General features: G+C 42.7%; 1 protein-coding gene across 1 annotated transcript in view; it reads right to left on the bottom strand.

Moving 5' to 3' along the window:
• Window positions 1-17,227, bottom strand: part of LOC122386429 (katanin-interacting protein-like) — a 55,272-nt gene that overhangs the window by 27,833 nt on the left and 10,212 nt on the right. Inside the window, exons 9-10 of the mRNA XM_043375608.1 lie at window positions 16,772-16,969; window positions 16,384-16,521 (exon numbers count right to left, since the gene is read on the bottom strand). Coding sequence (XP_043231543.1) covers window positions 16,384-16,521; window positions 16,772-16,969 — 336 coding nt within the window. The remainder of the gene's footprint in view (window positions 1-16,383; window positions 16,522-16,771; window positions 16,970-17,227) is intronic.

Consider the following 17,227-nt stretch of genomic DNA (forward strand, 5'->3'; position numbering starts at 1 on the left):
AAAATTTTGGCACCAAAATGTAGCGCGTGCAAAGTTCTAGCCGCACATCGAAAACCATTTTCATCAAGGTCAAACTTCAAGGTCAAATTCAAGGTCAAAGGACGGGGAACTGAAAGTGCCACTAGATATTGTCCGATCTTAAAAATTTTGGCACCAAAATGTAGCGCATGCAAAGTTCTAGCCGCACATCGAAAACCATTTTCATCAAGGTCAAACTTCAAGGTCAAATTCAAGGTCAAAGGACGGGGAACTGAAAAAGTGACACTAGATATTGTCCGATCTTCAAAATTTTGGCACCAAAATGTAGCGCGTGCAAAGTTCTAGCCGCACATCGAAAACCATTTTCATCAAGGTCAAACTTCAAGGTAAAATTCAAGGTCAAAGGACGGGGAACTTTAAAAATGCTACGTCACCAGCGACTTTTCCAGCGACCAGCACCGATTTTAGCCAAAACCTCGTCCAAGGTCAATTGGACCATGAGGATCACGAAAATCGAACCCATTCACCCCTAAACCTTGACCTTCAAGGTCAAATTCAAGGTCAAAGGACGGGGAACTGAAAAAGTGCCACTAAATATTGTCCGATTTTCAAAATTTTGGCACCAAAATGTAGCGCGTGCAAAGTTCTAGCCGCACATTGAAAACCATTTTCATCAAGGTCAAATTTCAAGGTCAAATTCAAGGTCAAAGGACGGGGAACTGAAAAAGTGCCACTAGATATTGTCCGATCTTCAAAATTTTGGCACCAAAATGTAGCGCGTGCAAAGTTCTAGCCGCACATCGAAAACCATTTTCATCAAGGTCAAACTTCAAGGTCAAATTCAAGGTCAAAGGACGGGGAACTGAAAAAGTGCCACTAAATATTGTCCGATCTTCAAAATTTTGGCACCAAAATGTAGCGCGTGCAAAGTTCTAGCCGCACTTCGAAAACCATTTTCATCAAGGTCAAACTTCAAGGTCAAATTCAAGGTCAAAGGACGGGGAACTTTAAAAATGCTACGTCACCAGCGACTTTTCCAGCGACGAGCACCGATTTTAGCCAAAACCTCGTCCAAGGTCAATTGGACCATGAGGATCACGAAAATCGAACCCATTCACCCCTAAACCTTGACCTTCAAGGTCAAATTCAAGGTCAAAGGACGGGGAACTGAAAAAGTGCCACTAAATATTGTCCGATTTTCAAAATTTTGGCACCAAAATGTAGCGCATGCAAAGTTCTAGCCGCACATCGAAAACCATTTTCATCAAGGACAAAATTCAAGGTCAAATTCAAGGTCAAAGGACGGGGAACTGAAAAAGTGCCACTAAATCCCAGCAAACATGCCCACATGGGTCCCATATGGGGTGAACATGGGCCAGATGGGCCCACGTGGGACATGGGCTACAGATGGGCTACCCATATGGGCCCCATATGGGATAAAAATGGGCCAGATGGGCCAAACGCATGTGGGCTGGAGATGGGCATCCCATGTGGGTCCCATATGGGGTGAACATGGGCCAGATGGGCCCACGTGGGACATGGGCTACAGATGGGCTACCCATATGGGTCCCATGTGGGCGCCGCGTGGGTTCCATATGGGGCCTACGTGGGCTGGCCCATATGGGTCCCACGTGTCACCCACTGCCATTCCCATGTGGGACCCATATGGAAGAGGTGGGGGGCCCATGTGGGTCCCATATGGGAACCATGTGGGCATGTTTGCTGGGATATTGTCCGATTTTCAAAATTTTGGCACCAAAATGTAGCGGGTGCAAAGTTCTAGCCGCACATCGAAAACCATTTTCATCCAGGTCAAACTTCAAGGTCAAATTCAAGGTCAAAGGACGGGGAACTGAAAAAGTGCCACTAGATATTGTCCGATTTTCGAAATTTTGGCACCAAAATGTAGCGCGTGCAAAGTTCTACCCGCACATCGAAAACCATTTTCATCAAGGTCAAACTTCAAGGTCAAATTCAAGGTCAAAGGACGGGGAACTGAAAAAGTGACACTAGATATTGTCCGATCTTCAAAATTTTGGCACCAAAATGTAGCGCGTGCAAAGTTCTAGCCGCACATCGAAAACCATTTTCATCAAGGTCAAACTTCAAGGTAAAATTCAAGGTCAAAGGACGGGGAACTTTAAAAATGCTACGTCACCAGCGACTTTTCCAGCGACCAGCACCGATTTTAGCCAAAACCTCGCCCAAGGTCAATTGGACCATGAGGATCACGAAAATCGAACCCATTCACCCCTAAACCTTGACCTTCAAGGTCAAATTCAAGGTCAAAGGACGGGGAACTGAAAAAGTGCCACTAAATATTGTCCGATTTTCAAAATTTTGGCACCAAAATGTAGCGCGTGCAAAGTTCTAGCCGCACATCGAAAACCATTTTCATCAAGGTCAAACTTCAAGGTCAAATTCAACGTCAAAGGACGGGGAACTGAAAAAGTGCCACTAGATATTGTCCGATCTTCAAAATTTTGGCACCAAAATGTAGCGCGTGCAAAGTTCTAGCCGCACATCGAAAACCATTTTCATCAAGGTCAAACTTCAAGGTCAAATTCAAGGTGAAAGGACGGGGAACTGAAAAAGTGCCACTAAATATTGTCCGATTTTCAAAATTTTGGCACCAAAATGTAGCGCGTGCAAAGTTCTAGCCGCACATCGAAAACCATTTTCATCAAGGTCAAACTTCAAGGTCAAATTCAAGGTCAAAGGACGGGGAACTGAAAAAGTGACACTAGATATTGTCCGATCTTCAAAATTTTGGCAACAAAATGTAGCGCGTGCAAAGTTCTAGCCGCACATCGAAAACCATTTTCATCAAGGTCAAACTTCAAGGTAAAATTCAAGGTCAAAGGACGGGGAACTTTAAAAATGCTACGTCACCAGCGACTTTTCCAGCGACCAGCACCGATTTTAGCCAAAACCTCGTCCAAGGTCAATTGGACCATGAGGATCACGAAAATCGAACCCATTCACCCCTAAACCTTGACCTTCAAGGTCAAATTCAAGGTCAAAGGACGGGGAACTGAAAAAGTGCCACTAAATATTGTCCGATTTTCAAAATTTTGGCACCAAAATGTAGCGCGTGCAAAGTTCTAGCCGCACATTGAAAACCATTTTCATCAAGGTCAAATTTCAAGGTCAAATTCAAGGTCAAAGGACGGGGAACTGAAAAAGTGCCACTAGATATTGTCCGATCTTCAAAATTTTGGCACCAAAATGTAGCGCGTGCAAAGTTCTAGCCGCACATCGAAAACCATTTTCATCAAGGTCAAACTTCAAGGTCAAATTCAAGGTCAAAGGACGGGGAACTGAAAAAGTGCCACTAAATATTGTCCGATCTTCAAAATTTTGGCACCAAAATGTAGCGCGTGCAAAGTTCTAGCCGCACTTCGAAAACCATTTTCATCAAGGTCAAACTTCAAGGTCAAATTCAAGGTCAAAGGACGGGGAACTTTAAAAATGCTACGTCACCAGCGACTTTTCCAGCGACGAGCACCGATTTTAGCCAAAACCTCGTCCAAGGTCAATTGGACCATGAGGATCACGAAAATCGAACCCATTCACCCCTAAACCTTGACCTTCAAGGTCAAATTCAAGGTCAAAGGACGGGGAACTGAAAAAGTGCCACTAAATATTGTCCGATTTTCAAAATTTTGGCACCAAAATGTAGCGCATGCAAAGTTCTAGCCGCACATCGAAAACCATTTTCATCAAGGACAAAATTCAAGGTCAAATTCAAGGTCAAAGGACGGGGAACTGAAAAAGTGCCACTAAATATTGTCCGATTTTCAAAATTTTGGCACCAAAATGTAGCGGGTGCAAAGTTCTAGCCGCACATCGAAAACCATTTTCATCCAGGTCAAACTTCAAGGTCAAATTCAAGGTCAAAGGACGGGGAACTGAAAAAGTGCCACTAGATATTGTCCGATTTTCGAAATTTTGGCACCAAAATGTAGCGCGTGCAAAGTTCTAGCCGCACATCGAAAACCATTTTCATCAAGGTCAAACTTCAAGGTCAAATTCAAGGTCAAAGGACGGGGAACTGAAAAAGTGACACTAGATATTGTCCGATCTTCAAAATTTTGGCACCAAAATGTAGCGCGTGCAAAGTTCTAGCCGCACATCGAAAACCATTTTCATCAAGGTCAAACTTCAAGGTAAAATTCAAGGTCAAAGGACGGGGAACTTTAAAAATGCTACGTCACCAGCGACTTTTCCAGCGACCAGCACCGATTTTAGCCAAAACCTCGTCCAAGGTCAATTGGACCATGAGGATCACGAAAATCGAACCCATTCACCCCTAAACCTTGACCTTCAAGGTCAAATTCAAGGTCAAAGGACGGGGAACTGAAAAAGTGCCACTAAATATTGTCCGATTTTCAAAATTTTGGCACCAAAATGTAGCGCGTGCAAAGTTCTAGCCGCACATCGAAAACCATTTTCATCAAGGTCAAACTTCAAGGTCAAATTCAACGTCAAAGGACGGGGAACTGAAAAAGTGCCACTAGATATTGTCCGATCTTCAAAATTTTGGCACCAAAATGTAGCGCGTGCAAAGTTCTAGCCGCACATCGAAAACCATTTTCATCAAGGTCAAACTTCAAGGTCAAATTCAAGGTGAAAGGACGGGGAACTGAAAAAGTGCCACTAAATATTGTCCGATTTTCAAAATTTTGGCAACAAAATGTAGCGCGTGCAAAGTTCTAGCCGCACATCGAAAACCATTTTCATCAAGGTCAAACTTAAAGGTCAAATTCAAGGTCAAAGGACGGGGAACTGAAAAAGTGCCACTAGATATTGTCCGATCTTCAAAATTTTGGCACCAAAATGTAGCGCATGCAAAGTTCTAGCCGCACATCGAAAACCATTTTCATCAAGGTCAAACTTCAAGGTCAAATTCAAGGTCAAAGGACGGGGAACTGAAAAAGTGCCACTAAATATTGTCCGATCTTCAAAATTTTGGCACCAAAATGTAGCGCGTGCAAAGTTCTAGCCGCACATCGAAAACCATTTTCATCAAGGTCAAACTTCAAGGTCAAATTCAAGGTCAAAGAACGGGGAAATTTAAAAATGTTACGTCACCAGCGACTTTTCCAGCAACGAGCACCGATTTTAGCCAAAACCTCGTCCAAGGTCAATTGGACCATGAGGATCACGAAAATCGAACCCATTCACCCCTAAACCTTGACCTTCAAGGTCAAATTCAAGGTCAAAGGACGGGGAACTGAAAAAGTGCCACTAAATATTGTCCGATTTTCAAAATTTTGGCACCAAAATGTAGCGCGTGCAAAGTTCTAGCCGCACATCGAAAACCATTTTCATCAAGGTCAAACTTCAAGGTCAAATTTAAGGTCAAAGGACGGGGAACTGAAAAAGTGCCACTAAATATTGTTCGATTTTCAAAATTTTGGCACCAAAATGTAGCGCGTGCAAAGTTCTAGCCGCACATCGAAAACCATTTTCATCAAGGTCAAACTTCAAGGTCAAATTCAAGGTCAAAGGACGGGGAACTGAAAAAGTGCCACTAGATATTGTCCGATCTTCAAAATTTTGGCACCAAAATGTAGCGCGTGCAAAGTTCTAGCCGCACATCGAAAACCATTTTCATCAAGGTCAAACTTCAAGGTCAAATTCAAGGTGAAAGGACGGGGAACTGAAAAAGTGCCACTAAATATTGTCCGATTTTCAAAATTTTGGCAACAAAATGTAGCGCGTGCAAAGTTCTAGCCGCACATCGAAAACCATTTTCATCAAGGTCAAACTTCAAGGTCAAATTCAAGGTCAAAGGACGGGGAACTGAAAGTGCCACTAGATATTGTCCGATCTTCAAAATTTTGGCACCAAAATGTAGCGCATGCAAAGTTCTAGCCGCACATCGAAAACCATTTTCATCAAGGTCAAACTTCAAGGTCAAATTCAAGGTCAAAGGACGGGGAACTGAAAAAGTGCCACTAAATATTGTCCGATCTTCAAAATTTTGGCACCAAAATGTAGCGCGTGCAAAGTTCTAGCCGCACATCGAAAACCATTTTCATCAAGGTCAAACTTCAAGGTCAAATTCAAGGTCAAAGAACGGGGAAATTTAAAAATGTTACGTCACCAGCGACTTTTCCAGCGCCGAGCACCGATTTTAGCCAAAACCTCGTCCAAGGTCAATTGGACCATGAGGATCACGAAAATTGAACCCATTCACCCCTAAACCTTGACCTTCAAGGTTAAATTCAAGGTCAAATGACGGGGAACTGAAAAAGAGCCACTAAATATTGTCCGATTTTCAAAATTTTGGCACCAAAATGTAGCGCGTGCAAAGTTCTAGCCGCACATTGAAAACCATTTTCATCAAGGTCAAATTTCAAGGTCAAATTCAAGGTCAAAGGACGGGGAACTGAAAAAGTGCCACTAGATATTGTCCGATCTTAAAAAATTTGGGCACCAAAATGTAGCGCGTGCAAAGTTCTAGCCGCACATCGAAAACCATTTTCATCAAGGTCAAACTTCAAGGTCAAATTCAAGGTCAAAGGACGGGGAACTGAAAAAGTGCCACTAAATATTGTCCGATCTTCAAAATTTTGGCACCAAAATGTAGCGCGTGCAAAGTTCTAGCCGCACTTCGAAAACCATTTTCATCAAGGTCAAACTTCAAGGTCAAATTCAAGGTCAAAGGACGGGGAACTTTAAAAATGCTACGTCACCAGCGACTTTTCCAGCGACGAGCACCGATTTTAGCCAAAACCTCGTCCAAGGTCAATTAACCCTGAGGATCACGAAAATCGAAACCATTCACCCCTAAACCTTGACCTTCAAGGTCAAATTCAAGGTCAAAGGACGGGGAACTGAAAAAGTGACACTAGATATTGTCCGATCTTCAAAATTTTGGCACCAAAATGTAGCGCGTGCAAAGTTCTAGCCGCACATCGAAAACCATTTTCATCAAGGTCAAACTTCAAGGTAAAATTCAAGGTCAAAGGACGGGGAACTTTAAAAATGCTACGTCACCAGCGACTTTTCCAGCGACGAGCACCGATTTTAGCCAAAACCTCGTCCAAGGTCAATTGGACCATGAGTATCACGAAAATCGAACCCATTCACCCCTAAACCTTGACCTTCAAGGTCAAATTCAAGGTCAAAGGACGGGGAACTGAAAAAGTGCCACTAAATATTGTCCGATTTTCAAAATTTTGGCACCAAAATGTAGCGCATGCAAAGTTCTAGCCGCACATCGAAAACCATTTTCATCAAGGACAAAATTCAAGGTCAAATTCAAGGTCAAAGGACGGGGAACTGAAAAAGTGCCACTAAATATTGTCCGATTTTCAAAATTTTGGCACCAAAATGTAGCGGGTGCAAAGTTCTAGCCGCACATCGAAAACCATTTTCATCCAGGTCAAACTTCAAGGTCAAATTCAAGGTCAAAGGACGGGGAACTGAAAAAGTGCCACTAGATATTGTCCGATTTTCGAAATTTTGGCACCAAAATGTAGCGCGTGCAAAGTTCTAGCCGCACATCGAAAACCATTTTCATCAAGGTCAAACTTCAAGGTCAAATTCAAGGTCAAAGGACGGGGAACTGAAAAAGTGCCACTAAATATTGTCCGATTTTCAAAATTTTGGCAACAAAATGTAGCGCGTGCAAAGTTCTAGCCGCACATCGAAAATCATTTTCATCAAGGTCAAACTTCAAGGTCAAATTCAAGGTCAAAGGACGGGGAACTGAAAAAGTGCCACTAGATATTGTCCGATCTTCAAAATTTTGGCACCAAAATGTAGCGCATGCAAAGTTCTAGCCGCACATCGAAAACCATTTTCATCAAGGTCAAACTTCAAGGTCAAATTCAAGGTCAAAGGACGGGGAACTGAAAAAGTGCCACTAAATATTGTCCGATTTTCAAAATTTTGGCACCAAAATGTAGCGCGTGCAAAGTTCTAGCCGCACATCGAAAACCATTTTCATCAAGGTCAAACTTCAAGGTCAAATTCAAGGTCAAAGGACGGGGAACTGAAAAAGTGCCACTAGATATTGTCCGATCTTCAAAATTTTGGCACCAAAATGTAGCGCATGCAAAGTTCTAGCCGCACATCGAAAACCATTTTCATCAAGGTCAAACTTCAAGGTCAAATTCAAGGTCAAAGGACGGGGAACTGAAAAAGTGCCACTAAATATTGTCCGATCTTCAAAATTTTGGCACCAAAATGTAGCGCGTGCAAAGTTCTAGCCGCATATCGAAAACCATTTTCATCAAGGTCAAACTTCAAGGTCAAATTCAAGGTCAAAGAACGGGGAAATTTAAAAATGTTACGTCACCAGCGACTTTTCCAGCGACGAGCACCGATTTTAGCCAAAACCTCGTCCAAGGTCAATTGGACCATGAGGATCACGAAAATCGAACCCATTCACCCCTAAACCTTGACCTTCAAGGTTAATTTCAAGGTCAATTGACGGGGAACTAAAATATGTGCCACTAAATATTGTCCGATTTTCAAAATTTTGGCACCAAAATGTAGCGCGTGCAAAGTTCTACCCGCACATTGAAAACCATTTTCATCAAGGTCAAATTTCAAGGTCAAATTCAAGGTCAAAAGACGGGGAACTGAAAAAGTGCCACTAGATATTGTCCGATCTTCCAAATTTTGGCACCAAAATGTAGCGCGTGCAAAGTTCTAGCCGCACATCGAAAACCATTTTCATCAAGGTCAAACTTCAAGGTCAAATTCAAGGTCAAAGGACGGGGAACTGAAAAAGTGCCACTAAATATTGTCCGATCTTCAAAATTTTGGCACCAAAATGTAGCGCGTGCAAAGTTCTAGCCGCACTTCGAAAACCATTTTCATCAAGGTCAAACTTCAAGGTCAAATTCAAGGTCAAAGGACGGGGAACTTTAAAAATGCTACGTCACCAGCGACTTTTCCAGCGACGAGCACCGATTTTAGCCAAAACCTCGTCCACGGTCAATTGGACCATGAGGATCACGAAAATCGAACCCATTCACCCCTAAACCTTGACCTTCAAGGTAAAATTCAAGGTCAAAGGACGGGGAACTGAAAAAGTGCCACTAAATATTGTCCGATTTTCAAAATTTTGGCACCAAAATGTAGCGCATGCAAAGTTCTAGCCGCACATCGAAAACCATTTTCATCAAGGACAAAATTCAAGGTCAAATTCAAGGTCAAAAGACGGGGAACTGAAAAAGTGCCACTAAATATTGTCCGATTTTCAAAATTTTGGCACCAAAATGTAGCGGGTGCAAAGTTCTAGCCGCACATCGAAAACCATTTTCATCCAGGTCAAACTTCAAGGTCAAATTCAAGGTCAAAGGACGGGGAACTGAAAAAGTGCCACTAGATATTGTCCGATTTTCAAAATTTTGGCACCAAAATGTAGCGTGTGCAAAGTTCTAGCCGCACATCGAAAACCATTTTCATCAAGGTCAAACTTCAAGGTCAAATTCAAGGTCAAAGGACGGGGAACTGAAAAAGTGACACTAGATATTGTCCGATCTTCAAAATTTTGGCACCAAAATGTAGCGCGTGCAAAGTTCTAGCCGCACATCGAAAACCATTTTCATCAAGGTCAAACTTCAAGGTAAAATTCAAGGTCAAAGGACGGGGAACTTTAAAAATGCTACGTCACCAGCGACTTTTCCAGCGACCAGCACCGATTTTAGCCAAAACAACGTCCAAGGTCAATTGGACCATGAGGATCACGAAAATTGAACCCATTCACCCCTAAACCTTGACCTTCAAGTTAAAATTCAAGGTCAAAGGACGGGGAACTGAAAAAATGCCACTAAATATTGTCCGATTTTCAAAATTTTGGCACCAAAATGTAGCGCATGCAAAGTTCTAGCCGCACATCGAAAACCATTTTCATCAAGGTCAAAATTCAAGGTCAAATTCAAGGTCAAAGGACGGGGAACTGAAAAAGTGCCACTAAATATTGTCCGATTTTCAAAATTTTGGCACCAAAATGTAGCGGGTGCCAAGTTCTAGCCGCACATCGAAAACCATTTTCATCAAGGTCAAACTTCAAGGTCAAATTCAAGGTCAAAGGACGGGGAACTGAAAAAATGCCACTAGATATTGTCCGATCTTCAAAATTTTGGCACCAAAATGTAGCGCGTGCAAAGTTCTAGCCGCACATCGAAAACCATTTTCGTCAAGGTCAAACTTCAAGGTCAAATTCAAGGTCAAAGGACGGGGAACTGAAAAAGTGCCACTAAATATTGTCCGATCTTCAAAATTTTGGCACCAAAATGTAGCGCGTGCAAAGTTCTAGCCGCACATCGAAAACCATTTTCATCAAGGTCAAACTTCAAGGTCAAATTCAAGGTCAAAGGACGGGGAACTGAAAAAGTGCCACTAAATATTGTCCGATCTTCAAAATTTTGGCACCAAAATGTAGCAAGTGCAAAGTTCTAGCCGCACATCGAAAACCATTTTCATCAAGGTCAAACTTCAAGGTCAAATTCAAGGTCAAAGGACGGGGAACTGAAAAAGTGCCACTAAATACCTATTGTCCGATCTTCAAAATTTTGGCACCAAAGTGTAGCGCGTGCAAAGTTCTAGCCGCACATCGAAAACCATTTTCATCAAGGTAAAACTTCAAGGTCAAATTCAAGGTCAAAGGACGGGGAACTGAAAAAGTGCCACTAGATATTGTCCGATCTTCAAAATTTTGGCACCAAAATGTAGCGCATGCAAATTTCTAGCCGCACATCGAAAACCATTTTCATCAAGGTCAAACTTGAAGGTCAAATTCAAGGTCAAAGGACGGGGAACTGAAAAAGTGCCACTAAATATTGTCTGATTTTCAAAATTTTGGCACCAAAACGTAGCGCGTGCAAAGTTCTAGCCGCACATCGAAAAAAAATTTTCATCAAGGTCAAACGTCAAGGTCAAATTCAAGGTCAAAGGACGGGGAACTGAAAAAGTGCCACTAGATATTGTCCGATCTTCAAAATTTTGGCACCAAAATGTAGCGCGTGCAAAGTTCTAGCCGCACATCGAAAACCATTTTCATCAAGGTCAAACTTCAAGGTCAAATTCAAGGTCAAAGGACGGGGAACTGAAAAAGTGCCACTAAATATTGTCCGATCTTCAAAATTTTGGCACCAAAATGTAGCGCGTGCAAAGTTCTAGCCGCACATCGAAAACCATTTTCATCAAGGTCAAACTTCAAGGTCAAATTCAAGGTCAAAGGACGGGGAACTTTAAAAATGCTACGTCACCAGCGACTTTTCCAGCGACGAGCACCGATTTTAGCCAAAACCTCGTCCAAGGTCAATTGGACCATGAGAATCACGAAAATCGAACCCAATCACCCCTAAACCTTGACATTCAAGGTCAAATTCAAGGTCAAAGGACGGGGAAATGAAAAAGTGCCACTAAATATTGTCCGATTTTCAAAATTTTGGCACCAAAATGTAGCACGTGCAAAGTTGGTTTTCGATGTGCGGCTAGAACTTTGCACGCGCTACATTTTGGTGCCAAAATTTTGAAGATCGGACAATATTTAATGGCACTTTTTCAGTTCCCCGTCCTTTGACCTTGAATTTGACCTTGAAGTTTGACCTTGATGAAAATGGTTTTCGATGTGCGGCTAGAACTTTGCACGCGCTACATTTTGGTGCCCAAATTTGGAAGATCGGACAATATCTAGTGGCACTTTTTCAGTTCCCCGTCCTTTGACCTTGAATTTGACCTTGAAGTTTGACCTTGATGAAAATGGTTTTCGATGTGCGGCTAGAACTTTGCACGCGCTACATTTTGGTGCCAAAATTTTGAAAATCGGACAATATTTAGTGGCACTTTTTCAGTTCCCCGTATTTTGACCTTGAATTTGACCTTGAAGTTTGACCTTGATGAAAATGGTTTTCAATGTGCGGCTAGAACTTTGCACGCGCTACATTTTGGTGCCAAAATTTTGAAAATCGGACAATATTTAGTGGCACTTTTTCAGTTCCCCGTCCTTTGACCTTGAATTTGACCTTGAAGTTTGACCTTGATGAAAATGGTTTTCGATGTGCGGCTAGAACTTTGCACGCGCTACATTTTGGTGCCAAAATTTTGAAAATCGGACAATATTTAGTGGCACTTTTTCAGTTCCCCGTCCTTTGACCTTGAATTTGACCTTGAACTTTGACCTTGATGAAAATGGTTTTTCAGGTTCGATGTGCGGCTAGAACTTTGCACGCGCTACATTTTGGTGCCAAAATTTTGAAGATCGGACAATATTTAGTGGCACTTTTTCAGTTCCCCGTCCTTTGACCTTGAATTTGACCTTGAAGGTCAAGGTTTAGGGGTGAATGGGTTCGATTTTCGTGATCCTCATGGTCCAATTGACCTTGGACGAGGTTGTGGCTAAAATCGGTGCTCGTCGCTGGAAAAGTCGCTGGTGACGTAGCATTTTTAAAGTTCCCCGTCCTTTGACCTTGAATTTGACCTTGAAGTTTGACCTTGATGAAAATAGTTTTCGATGTGCGGCTAGAACTTTGCACGCGCTACATTTTGGTGCCAAAATTTTGAAGATCGGACAATATTTAGTGGCACTTTTTCAGTTCCCCGTCCTTTGACCTTGAATTTGACCTTGAAGTTTGACCTTGATGAAAATGGTTTTCGATGTGCGGCTAGAACTTTGCACGCGCTACATTTTGGTGCCAAAATTTTGAAAATCGGACAATATTTAGTGGCACTTTTTCAGTTCCCCGTCCTTTGACCTTGAATTTGACCTTGAAGTTTGACCTTGATGAAAATGGTTTTCGATGTGCGGCTAGAACTTTGCACGCGCTACATTTTGGTGCCAAAATTTTGAAGATCGGACAATATCTAGTGGCACTTTTTCAGTTCCCCGTCCTTTGACCTTGAATTTGACCTTGAAGTTTGACCTTGATGAAAATGGTTTTCGATGTGCGGCTAAAACTTTGCACGCGCTACATTTTGGTGCCAAAATTTTGAAAATCGGACAATATTTAGTGGCACTTTTTCAGTTCCCCGTCCTTTGACCTTGAATTTGACCTTGAAGTTTGACCTTGATGAAAATGGTTTTCGAAGTGCGGCTAGAACTTTGCACGCGCTACATTTTGGTGCCAAAATTTTGAAGATCGGACAATATTTAGTGGCACTTTTTCAGTTCCCCGTCCTTTGACCTTGAATTTGACCTTGAAGTTTGACCTTGATGAAAATGGTTTTCGATGTGCGGCTAGAACTTTGCATGCGCTACATTTTGGTGCCAAAATTTTGAAGATCGGACAATATCTAGTGGCACTTTTTCAGTTCCCCGTCCTTTGACCTTGAATTTGACCTTGAAGTTTGACCTTGATGAAAATGGTTTTCGATGTGCGGCTAGAACTTTGCACGCGCTACATTTTGTTGCCAAAATTTTGAAAATCGGACAATATTTAGTGACACTTTCTCAGTTCCCCGTCCTTTCACCTTGAATTTGACCTTGAAGTTTGACCTTGATGAAAATGGTTTTCGATGTGCGGCTAGAACTTTGCACGCGCTACATTTTGGTGCCAAAATTTTGAAGATCGGACAATATCTAGTGGCACTTTTTCAGTTCCCCGTCCTTTGACCTTGAATTTGACCTTGAAGTTTGACCTTGATGAAAATGGTTTTCGATGTGCGGCTAGAACTTTGCACGCGCTACATTTTGGTGCCAAAATTTTGAAAATCGGACAATATTTAGTGGCACTTTTTCAGTTCCCCGTCCTTTGACCTTGAATTTGACCTTGAAGTTTGACCTTGATGAAAATGGTTTTCGATGTGCGGCTAGAACTTTGCACGCGCTACATTTTGGTGCCAAAATTTTGAAGATCGGACAATATTTAGTGGCACTTTTTCAGTTCCCCGTCCTTTGACCTTAAATTTGACCTTGAAGGTCAAGGTTTATGGGGTGAATGGGTTCGATTTTCGTGATCCTCATGGTCCAATTGACCTTGGACGAGGTTTTGGCTAAAATCGGTGCTCGTCGCTGGAAAAGTCGCTGGCGACTTCGCCAACTTCACGGACATGTTTTATGGTCCATTTTACATGACAAATGCGATTATGTGGGTCAGGCAGCCTTTGGGGCCAGCTTAGGTCACGTTTTGGTCAAGGTCAGGTCAAGGTCAGGTCAAGGTCAGGTCAAATAAGGTCAAATTTCAAAGTTGATATTTTTGCATAAAATGGGTATCGAATCGATGCAGCTCGTCACGGGGAGTTCAATCGTGGTCTTTGTTTTGCCGTACGAGGTCTAGAATCGCTAAACATTGAGTTCAAAAATTTGACGTCATCATTTTTGAACAGTTTTTTCGCTATAACTTGGCCAAAAAACGAGATATCGATCTGAAATTTGGTATGTATATAGAAGAGCGCAGAAACTATCACATATATTCCGGTTTTTTCGAAATTCGGAAAAATTTTGGATTTTTTTTTGTTTTTCTAAAAAAAATCAATTTTTTGAAACTTTTTGGGTCAAAAACCCAAAATTTTGAAAATCCGAGATAGCAGTTTTGTAGCGCCGCTTTTTGTCTATTAGACCATATAAAGAACTTTGAAATTGCTTGATAACTGTAGATTTGGTGAGCGTTTCAAGATTGCATGTTTTTTGCTCATTTTTGCTCGAACATGACCTCAGTTTGACCTCAATAACTCCTGACCTAAGGTGACCTAAGACTTGAAATTTGGTGTGAAGGTGTCAAATTGATGCCCGGAAAGGTACTGAAAATTTGGCGGCGCTGCGCGCCGCCGTTTTCTTGCTATTCAGGAAAAACCACAGAGGGGGGGCCAAAATGGCCCCCCCCCCAACGGGGCGAGGGTTAACCCGCGCGGGGCTGGGGGGGGGTAAATTTTACCCCCCCTCGCGAATTTTTGCGATATCTCAAAAACGGCGTCGCGCAGCGCCGCCAAACTTTCAGTACCTTTTCTTACATCAATTTAACACGTTCCCTGAAAATTTGAGCGAAATCCCTCGGAAATTTTTTGAGAAATTGACGTTTTAGTGACGTCATGTTCGTCATTTTCGCCTCAAAAACGGCAAAAGTTCAAACGCCGCTAACATCTTCATTTTTAAAGGAATCAAGACGTAACAAAAAAGGTTATACGTAATTTTACTTTGTCTATCAATTGGCTATCTCGGTTTTTTGAAAATTTTGGATTTTGGCCTAAATTTTTTCAAAAAACTGACTTTTTTGGGAAAATCATTATAAAATCCAAAATTTTGAGTCTATCGAAAAAACCGGAATAGGTATATGTCAGAGAAGTGGTCTATGTTCACCAACATACCAAATTTTAGAAGAATCGGTTCAAAAATGTGGAGTTATTCAAAATTTTATGACGTCACGACACACAAAATTTTTGAAAAATGACTTTTTTTGGAAGTTCTAGACCTCGTACGGAAACAAAAATAGCACCATCATTCGATTCGCCGTGAAAAACTGCATCAGATAGACACCTTTTTAGGCCTTAACAATCAACTTCAAAATTTGACCTCACTTGACCTGACCTTGACCTGACCTCGACCTGAAATTCATCCAGAGGTGGTCCATATCACTTATTGAGTGTGCCTATTGAATTCTATGAGTAAAATGACCCATAAAACATGTGTCGCACATGCCCTTTTCTATATTTTGTTTTTTGGTGACCTGACCTGACCTGACCTTGACCTTGACCTCTGAATGATATTGTATGCAACGAATATTGTCTTGGTAGCCTAAGAACACGTTTTGGGCGATCAGTCTCAGTCCATGACTCCATCCTTCGGCAACTACGGTGCAAGGCCGATACTGTAGAAACTTGCAATTTGTACCCTTGACCTGACCTTGACCTTAACCTCAAACTTTCAATTAAGTACATGTTTTTAGTAGTTCGTGATGAGAGCTTTCGATTGGCGTTTGAATTTTCCAAATCGGACCGTTAGTTCGGGAGATAACAGGGGGGGTAAAATTTACCCCCCCCCCCCAGCCCCGCGCGGGTTAAGCGCTGTCATTGTAAGTGCCAAGTATAAGTGCCATCGTGCGTTATACACATTCTCATAAAATATTCCTTAATCTTAGAAGAATGAAGATCTACTCAAATGTTTAATGTTGTATGCATTTAAAATGCTATCTGATCAACCAATATCCCTCTTTTCTCCCTCCCTCCCCTCTCCCTTTCTCTCTCTCTCTCTCTCTCTCTCTCTCTCTCTCTCTCTCTCTCTCTCTCTCTCTCTCTCTCTCTCTCTCTCTCTCTCTCTCTCTCTCTCTCTCTCTCTCTCTCTCTCTCTCTCTCTCTCTCTCTCTCTCTCTCTCTCTCTCTCTCTCTCTCTCTCTCTCTCTCTCTCTCTCTCTCTCTCTCTCTCTCTCCCTCCCCTCTCCCTCTCTCTCTCTCCCCCTCTCTCTTTCTCTCTCCCTCTAACCCTCTCGTTGCCGAACTCACGTCTCCGAAGGCCTCGGTGCCCCCGAGGATGCCCCCGCAGGCGCGCGCGATCTCGCCACTGAAGATTGTCTTTCCATCCAGCGTTACGTCCACGTGACGGGCTCCACGGAACGAGTGGCACCGCGACTTGTTGTAGTTCTGAAAAAACAAGTGGTGTATGGGGTAAACAGGTTTGAAACTATACAGGCCTGGGGAAAAGATATATGACGTACCTAATTTGATGTAAATGACGTAGAAATAATACCAACGAAGGAAAGCTAAAACCAGACATCTGCCATGCACTAACATCTACATTCACCTTATGTTCAATGACTTCCTTGCCACCTATTCCACCTCAAAAGAACCCCACCTTCACATCCCAGAATCCCTCCCCCTTCCTCTAACTCACCCATATCCTGAGCATGGCCAGCTGGGAGGTGTGGGCGAAGCGCACGTTGACCAGGTGGTCGCCGCCTGGAGTGAAGGGCGCCAACCACAGATGCATGTCGTCGCGCGTGCGGTACACCCCATCCGTGAGGTTGGAGACTACACGCGGGTCGCCGCTGTACTCGTCAAGAACGTTGATGTCGGCAGGGTCGGCCGATATCTGTGGGATGGACAGGAGTGAGCGAAGAAGCGTGGGGGAGGAGGGAAGAAACTATACAGAGCTGGCGGAGATGTACCTATCTGCGAGTGGGGAGGTGGTAGTGAGACGAAGAAGAAGAGGAAAGCGATAGAGAAACGAGAGAAGATGGGTGAAAAGGGGACATATGTCAGCGAGGATATGGATACCGAGAGAAGGCATGAGTGAGAGGCGGGCCACAGGGGAGTGTGTACTGTGGAACAATGCGCTTTCATATCGAAT

The sequence above is a fragment of the Amphibalanus amphitrite genome, unplaced genomic scaffold (assembly GCF_019059575.1).
Source record: "Amphibalanus amphitrite isolate SeventyFive unplaced genomic scaffold, NRLGWU_Aamphi_draft 000250F_arrow, whole genome shotgun sequence".
NCBI classification, from domain to species: domain Eukaryota; kingdom Metazoa; phylum Arthropoda; class Thecostraca; order Balanomorpha; family Balanidae; genus Amphibalanus; species Amphibalanus amphitrite.